Below are 7,500 nucleotides of genomic sequence, written 5' to 3' on the forward strand. Positions count from 1 at the left end.
GGAGCAGAGGAACATTTGGACGACATGATGTTAAATGGCCAGGGGAAGGGTTATGATAAGGCCTGGAATAGGCCACTTCGGAAAGTACCTTAATACTCTTTGTTTGTCCCCCCAAATTTTGCATTAGCATCGCTTCTGTTTTCTCTTGGGACCATTCAAGAAAAGGATAAGCATCTTCTGCTTGCAATATGTCTGGGAGCTCTTCATTTGTTGCTCTTTGAATCTAAAGTTGAATTGCAGATTTGAAAACTTTATTTGTATCTTCCAATCCTTGAATACCGGGCCATATAGTTATGTACAATTCTATACTCTGTATATCTTTGCTTGCTGAGCAAAATGGTGGAAAAACGTTTGCACTTGAAAAGTTATGGACAGGCACTAAACAAAATCACAAGTTACAACAAATACAATTTTGCCACCAAATAGGACAATGACAATTATACTGTAGCAATTAAAAACGTTTAAATATTAAAGTGCAAGTTATAGAGCTTTGAAGTTGACAAACATTCCTACAACAATGCTTAAGGAGTTATATTTATAACCATCAAGGCACAATTAAAGTGAATCCTAAAAAATGTGTCTCAGCAAAATTAATGTTTTTCCTGATTAAATATCATAGAGGAAAAGACTGATTCCTACATCGTTGACCAAAGGGGATGGCCTCGATTGGCATGGATGGGCATTTTGATATTTAACAACCAAAATGCAAGATATACATATAGCTGCCAGGCCTGCTGTCACTGCTAATAGACAAGTTGTGCTTTGTACAAAGCAAATCAAATTCTGTTCCGCACATGAATACAAATTTAGCATCTCACCTTTTCACAAAACTCCCTGTGGCTTGGAGATGTTATGTCTTGTATTTGAAGATTTCCACTGAAATATGCATAGATCTCAGGGGCTAAAAAGTTTGGTGCTTGTCCATGCTGCACAATGGACATTGCCATCACTTCCCCGGCCAGTTTAAAATCTCCACGGTTGAGAGAAATGGTTGATTTTGATGGAATCCCTTCCACAAACAGTCTTGTCTCAACATAGCTTAAAACTTCTAAAACATGACAATAAAACTCTGTCAACAAACGTTTCCCCCAACCCCCCCCCCCCCTTCTTGACAATTTTTTTGTTTGACCAAGAACAGCTATCCTTGTTCCAATCGAAACCAAATGTTTTTTTAATAAGTGAATGTTCATAGACATAACGAATTCCATACTTATTTGCACCTTTTTCACCATCAAAAATACTCACATCATTTACTGCCTTATCATTATAAGGGTGATCATTTTATATCAAATAAAATTTAAGTTTAAGCCGTAATGTAGTAAATACAGTGTACTTACATTTTTGCCACTAACAAAAAACTGATTATTGAATAATTACAAACCTACATGTAACTGAAGTGCACTATCCACAGCTCTCTTAAAATAGTGTGCCATTACGTGAGTACTCTTTCCAGTACATTGCCAAAGCCCCAAACTTTCCAGGCCAAGAGTACCATTTTGTATAAATGTCCCAAATGCAAGGCCAGCAGCAACGTGAACATTTCCCTCCCCATGCTGAAGGAAGGAAGGGTGTTCAGTGCCCTAGGCATGGCAAGCTAAGTTAAGGTCCATAGCATGGACATGCAAGTAACTACAAATAATTCTTTAAGAACCAGCTACCCAATTAATTGTCAACACTCCAATTCTGCCCGGATTTTCCATTCGTGTCATAGTCTAATACGTATACTTACCAACCTAAGCCCTGAGCAAATACAACCCGGAAGAAAATACATACCAGTAACTTATAGTTTTCACTTGTAAAAGAAAAGAAAACAAATTAAAACCTGCAAAAAACTCCCGTTTTGGGCCTCCACTGTCCAGTGCTGGCTCCCCAGAGAACGTCACCTTCAGAATTCTGTCCGGGGTGTAATAGCGTTCACGTGAACGCTTGAAATCATCCCAAATGTTCTTTCTCCGGACAGTGACACGAACAGCCTCCTCTTTTTCCTTAAGATGCCTCAGTCTGAGCTGTAAAATTTCACTCTTCAGATCTTTCTGTGACAACCCATCTTCAACGTTATTTTGCAGGGTTATTTCCCTTTCATCACCAACTCTCTCCCAGAATGCATCAGCGCATTCATCAGCATGCAGGCTGACTTCGTCAATTGGGAACTGTTTGAAACAAGTCGGGCACTCTATTTTCCCTTCTGTCTCTCTGGACCGAGCATTAGCATCAGCGTTGTACGTGTGTCCAGAGGTACAACTCGGCTGCAGCCATTCCACTGGTTGTAGCAACTCTTGATGGTCTGCGTCGGGTTCTAACCCGTCTAGATCGTCACCTAGATCAGAGTCGGTCTCTTGCAAAGATTCCTGCAACTCATCAAAAATGGTGCTGGCTGGCAGCAGAAATAAGTTGATACGTGCATATCCAAAGCCCGATTCTTCCTTGTAGCGCCGTAAACTGAATGGCTCGTCAGTTCCAGGAATGACATCAACATCAGAACCATCCTTGTAAACCAAACGGTATTCCCCTGCACGAAATCTCTTATTGTATGCTGCGTGTTTCTTCTTTGCAGCTTCTAGTATGTCTATCGCAGTTGCGGAGGTCGACAACTTTACGGGAAGTCGTTCCCCTCACATGACAGTTTTCCTGTTTTTCATTAGCCCCACGGTGATGCACACTTCTGAATCTTGAATTCTTTGCTTCTTGGAACAGGACTTCTTTCTGACACTGAACGAACGCCTCTCCGTTTCCTTTCGCTCTCTGAATGTTTCGAAATTGGAAATGGTCGCGGGAAAAGATGCAGAGCTTGTGCTAGTGCTTGTACTAGTCGCCGTTCTACTACTAACACTACTAGTAGTTCCAACTTGCGAGATTTTATCTCCACACTTTGGGCAAAAAAAATACGATTTTAGAAGCATACAGCCACACTTTCCACAGAAGGCCGCCATTATCAAACACGCGGGGACGACCGCAAAGAGGTCTGGGGAAATTATTTAGCCTCGACCTTGGGAGAGCTAGGAACGGAATATATTTCTGTACTGAAACACAGTTCTGTACTGGAACACACATCTTTGTACTGAAATACATATTTTTGTACTCGAATATATATTTCTGTACTGGAACTTATAATTCTGTCACGGAATAAAAATGTATATCTGTACTTGAATATACATCATTCTGTACTGCAATAAATATTGTTGTACTGGACTATATATTGTTGTACTGGAATAACTATTGTTGTACTGGAATATATATTGTTGTACTGGAATAAGTATTGTTGTACTGGAATAAGTATTATTGTACTGGAATACATATTGTTGTACTGAAATATATAATGTTGTACTGAAATATATATTGTTGTACTGAAATATATATTGTTGTACTAGAATATATATTGTTGTACTGGAATATATATTGTTGTACTGAAATATATATTGTTGTATTGCCCTTGTGGGCCACCGTACATTAGCAAATAAATAAAAAGCAAGCTTCTCAGAAGAATTATAAATATCATTAATATAAATCAAGAAAAGTAGAGGGCTCAGAACCGAGCCTTGTGGGATCCCTGTTAGCATATTTCTTATTTCTATCAATTTGAGTAGTTTCAATACGGCCATTTAAATAGGATGAAAACCAATCATTTACTGGGCCCCTTATACTGTAAAGAGTCTTTGTGAGTAGAGTCTTCTTCACGTATTTTTAGTAGGTTTCAGGGGGTAGTAGTACTGGTAACTTTTTCTGGTTGGATATGGAGAGAGAAGGAATCGAACACCTCGCAAGGGGTTCTGTGACCTCTGTTGTCTGGCCATTTATATTTATTTGTACTCAACTCTGCACAGCCTTCTGGTAAAAAACAATTGCAAATTTGACTAATTGCTGTTAGTCGAGAACTAATTGAAAGCAGCTTGCTGTCCATTGTTTGCTTTATTATTCAAGGAAAGGGTTCTTCAGTAAAGGGTTTGATCCTGGTGGGAAATTTATTTAGTTGCGTATATGTACATGGTTTTTAATTTTGTCACGGCTTGTTTGCACGCACGCAATAAAAATGGAAGCAAATGTGTTGTTTGTTTGGCTGTAAAAGGTTTTTGTGAGATTTTTCTGTCTTCGTGCGTTGATGGCGTTCCAAAATGATTCGAACTTATAACCAATTTGCATATGTGGGTTGATATTTACATGCAATATGCGAGTTATTTTCATTAAGATGACAAGAACTTTTTTATCCATTTTGTATTTGAAGTGTTCTTTCTTACAAATTATCAATAGGTAGCCATAGTTTTGCACGTCAGAAAATATTTGTTTAGTCATTCTAGTGTAAAGTAAAGTTTATTTGGGGAGGCAGCAATATTTCTTCGAGCTTATCCAGCTACTGCGCATTAATGTGAATTTTTGCGTTCTTGATCAAATTTAATTTATACAACAATTTTACAAACAAGAAGATATTTCAAAAAGGGGCTATTTAAAAAAGAAATAGTGTTTCGTTTCTGAAATGGTAAGAGCGGGCGAAAAGATGAAATATGTTGATTCGGCTCACTCCTCTATTGGTCATATTTCGAATTTCTACTCACTATGTTTACATTACCACTTAGCATGGAAAAAGTGATAACTTTGGATTTTTAACAAGTCTATCGCTTCCGTTAGTGATCCATTGTGATCCACTTCCCTTGGCTTTTGTTTATATACGTCGATATCTATATACGTTTACATTTATATATACGTTTATATCTTGACATACTTCAGGTTCACGTGTTCTTGATTCGAAAGCCTCGTTCTCTGGCCTTCTGAAACTAACACCGCTGAGACGTGGGCTTAACTGTAATAACAGCTATTATAAACTCTAGTATGATTGGCCACTACACGACAATGTGTAAAAAGTTTATCCTGAAGTCAAAATAGATACGTTTCGTTTCTGAGGAAACAAAAAAAGGCAATTGTGTTTCGTTTCCGGACTGAGCAGCTCTGGTGAGCGGATGATGACAAATATGCCTGGCCTGCTCCTTCCATCGTAGGAGTTACCCGGAGTACCAATTGGATTCCTACGCTTGTTTCTTTGTTATTTCGGATTGGCCCAGCCAGCATTACTCCTGGGAAAATCCAGTTTCCGCGCCCACACAATACCACCCAGGCAACCCAGTTTACGCTCACGGAGCGTCTAGTTAAAGTCCAGGCAAATACCACAAGTGAATAATTTATCCATATTTCTTTTAATCGAATTCACGACATCCACAATTGCACGCTGAGTTGACATATTCTAACGAAAACCATACTGACTCTTGTACAGAAGTCCATTTGATTCAGCGTAAGATTTAATCTATTATACATAACTTTCTCAAAAAGAGTCGATTGAAAAGTGAAAGAAGAGAAATGGGCCGGTACTTACTAGAGTCCTTTTCATCGCCGCCCTTGAAAATGGGAATGACTTTTGCGTGCGTTAATTTGGATGGATATCGTCCTGTTGTGACATAAGTCTTCATTACTTGTGCCAGTGGTAAAGGAACTAATGGAAGGAATATAAGCTATGTGATTTATTACAAGGGAGAAGCAAAATTCCAGTTTCGAGTTCTATGGAAGTGGTTGGCTCAAAGAAGAATGAACTAGATGAATTGTTGCATGGCGGAGAGATAATCACTAAAATAAATTTGGCAGGAGGTACTGATGCCGCAAGTGTTTGACCCACAGAAGAGAAGAAATCATTCAGCACATTAGGAAGACAACAGACTTGCATCTTTTTTTCTTCCGCGCGATGTGCTGATTAATCCCGATCCAAGTTTTTCTGACATTTGTCATATGATCATTGAAATATGAGTGGCAGTATGACTTCTTACTGCATCGAGACAGTATAAGTATTTTATTGCGATATAGTTTATATTTATCAAAATTTGCAGACGCAAATAGAGCATTTTTTAATTTTTATTGACTTAAGTAGCTCCCTAGTTAAATTAAATTCCACTTTTTAAAATATTTTTGTGTTCCGCTCTACTTGAATTTCGAGGGAGAGAGCAAAAACGGACACGGTCCGTTTCCATGGTAATTTCCGTACTGTAAAATCCCGACCCGACGACATGCAGTAGTGACAGATGTATATGATGAAGTAAACCTTTAAAGAAAGATAAATAGAAATCGGCGATATGCAAATAACAGTGCTTTTTAGTCAAGAACAACGGAAAGGTGAAAAGAACGCGGTGACAAAGAGGGACTGGTGCTGAATGTAGAAAAGAAGACACCAAACGATATATATGAAGAATAAAAAAACAATTATTGCTTTGAAGCAAGGATGCAAAATTATAGGAGGTCGAGAAATGAAATCAGAAAATGACCCGGCAAGTCGCAAAGTGCTAAATTAGAACCAGAATAATAGAAAAGGTATTCGGATTGGGAGGAATGCAAAAACGTTACAAGTATTGAGGGCATATTTACTTCCCATCGCTCTGCAAGGCTCCGAAGCATGGACACCACTCAGAAGTGGTCTTTTGCAATACTAGACAAAACTGCTTTAAACATGGAAATCCTCAGCCACCAATGAAGAAGTCCGCGGAAAAAAAAAAACAAAGTCATCTTGTACACTAATGAGAATTATACTAGGGCCGCGAAGCGGCCTGAAGTTATAATTCAAATTATATGAACAGATGAAGTGAGAAATATATGAGACAACAAATGGTAGGAATTTCCCAGTTAGTGCTTCAAACCACTTTTTAACGCCAACAGAAGGGCGAACCCCCCTAAAGAAACAATACAAGGGGCCTGGGTATACACACAAGGCCCTGGTACCTAGATCTCTCGGACCCATGATGCCTCGGTGGCTTTTTGACGCCATGCAATAGACAGGCAAAGGAAATACCCCATAAAAGGGAGGGAAGAAGGGTGGGAAGCTCATATATTTCTCACTTCATCTGTTCATATAATTTGAATTATAACTTCAGGCCGCTTCGCGGCCCTAGTATAATTCTCATTATATTTCACAGACTCCGTTCGAAATATATGAGACAACAAATGGTATATATGATATATATATATATAGATAGATAGATTTGTAGAGTTGGATTATTATATATGATAATATATAATCAGAACTCAACAGGAGAATAGCTGAGGTTACATGTAGCTCTACTTTGAGGATAAGACCCCAGTAGCAAAGTCTGAATTAAACAATGGTTTATAGCAAAAAGTTCTGAAAATTGAGGCAGAGGACCAGTCGGCCATTAACATGATAGTCGACAGGGGGACAAATGCATTGGCTGCTGCTGTCGTAGATGCACCACGCACAGAGTGAGCTTTAAAAATTTGACTGTCTATTCCTGCTGCACTCATAAAGGTTCGTAGCCAACGCCCCAACGTTGTAGAAGTGACCGGTTTGTGGGGGCGTATAAATGAAATAAACAACTTATCAGGAAGAGAAGACGGAATAACGGGTCGAACGTTCCTAGATAATTTTAGATAATATCTAAAACAGTCCACGGGACAGAGCTTCCTGTCTTGGTCAAAACGGGCAAAAAATGCTTCCGCTGGTTTATCCGCACTGCC

The 7,500-nt window shown here is 38.8% G+C and overlaps 1 protein-coding gene across 1 annotated transcript; it reads right to left on the minus strand.

Moving 5' to 3' along the window:
* Positions 1-638: 638 nt before the first annotated feature.
* Positions 639-2,930, minus strand: LOC138032666 (uncharacterized). Its single transcript, XM_068880376.1, has 3 exons — positions 2,903-2,930; positions 1,823-2,611; positions 639-1,048 (listed from the first exon to the last, which is right to left on the minus strand). Exons 1-3 carry the CDS (start codon positions 2,928-2,930, stop codon positions 807-809), a joined length of 1,059 nt encoding a protein of 352 aa, XP_068736477.1. The 3' UTR covers positions 639-806.
* Positions 2,931-7,500: the final 4,570 nt, after the last annotated feature.

Source organism: Montipora capricornis, chromosome 2 (genome assembly GCF_036669925.1).
Source record: "Montipora capricornis isolate CH-2021 chromosome 2, ASM3666992v2, whole genome shotgun sequence".
Classification (NCBI taxonomy): domain Eukaryota; kingdom Metazoa; phylum Cnidaria; class Anthozoa; order Scleractinia; family Acroporidae; genus Montipora; species Montipora capricornis.